This window comes from Montipora capricornis, chromosome 6 (assembly GCF_036669925.1).
Source record: "Montipora capricornis isolate CH-2021 chromosome 6, ASM3666992v2, whole genome shotgun sequence".
Taxonomy (NCBI): domain Eukaryota; kingdom Metazoa; phylum Cnidaria; class Anthozoa; order Scleractinia; family Acroporidae; genus Montipora; species Montipora capricornis.
Window position 1 is genome coordinate 25,742,678 of NC_090888.1, and position 832 is coordinate 25,743,509.

Genomic DNA, 832 nt, shown 5'->3' on the forward strand with positions numbered 1-832 from the left:
GTCCTATCATCTCGCGCAATAAACGAGAAATTTCAAGTTCATCTGAGTTTGACAGAAGAAACCGCGTCGGTGAATGAGGTGCAAAAGATGTTAAAAGAACAACTGGGGTTCGACGTTATTCTCCTCGATGCAAAGCATCTGCCAGTTATGTATGGGGAGACCACCAAAGGTAAGCCAAGTTGATATAATCATAAAAGTTTCAGTCGAGTGAAAAAGGCTTTTTATTTTATTTTGTTTCGTAAAGTATAATAGTCAAGGATTACTTTTAAAGTTTTTCTTCACTTAGTAAGCCAACTTCTTTGTTACCTGTTACCTATCTTCTTCGTGCCATGTGGCACATAAGGACTCAACACAATCCCGTCAACCATCTCTGTCAGCTGCTGCCATTTGTACCTCACTCCAGTTCTTCCATCCCGCTTTTTCTCTTTCTCTCTCCGCCGTCCTTTTCCATGTTGTCCTTGGTCTTCCCCGTTTTCGTTGCCCCTCTGGGGCCCAGGTTAATGCGGTTCTGCAGTCATTGTTTGGTTCTTTCCTCATGATGTGGCCAATAAATTTCCATCTTCTCCTTCGCACGTCCTCACTGAGTTTTTCTATCTCAGCCATCTTTAGGACGTCTTTGTTTGTAATTCTTTCCTGCGAACGTATCTTAAATATCCGTCTAAGACATCTGCTTTGGAAGACATCGATTTTATTTTCATCACATTTATTCATCTTTTATGTCTCGCAGCCATACATCAAGACTGGTTTCACTAGTATCTTATATAGCCTGACTTTGGTTCGTCAACTGATGCTGTGGCTGCTCCAGATCTTTTACAATTTCAAGAATACCCCT

At 41.3% G+C, this 832-nt stretch overlaps 1 protein-coding gene across 1 annotated transcript; it reads right to left on the bottom strand.

Annotated features, from left to right (window-relative positions):
- Nucleotides 1-360: 360 nt before the first annotated feature.
- On the bottom strand, nt 361-711 carry LOC138053490 (uncharacterized). The gene has a single exon (XM_068900119.1). It carries the CDS (start codon nt 709-711, stop codon nt 361-363), a length of 351 nt encoding a protein of 116 aa, XP_068756220.1.
- Between the last annotated feature and the right edge of the window lie 121 nt (nt 712-832).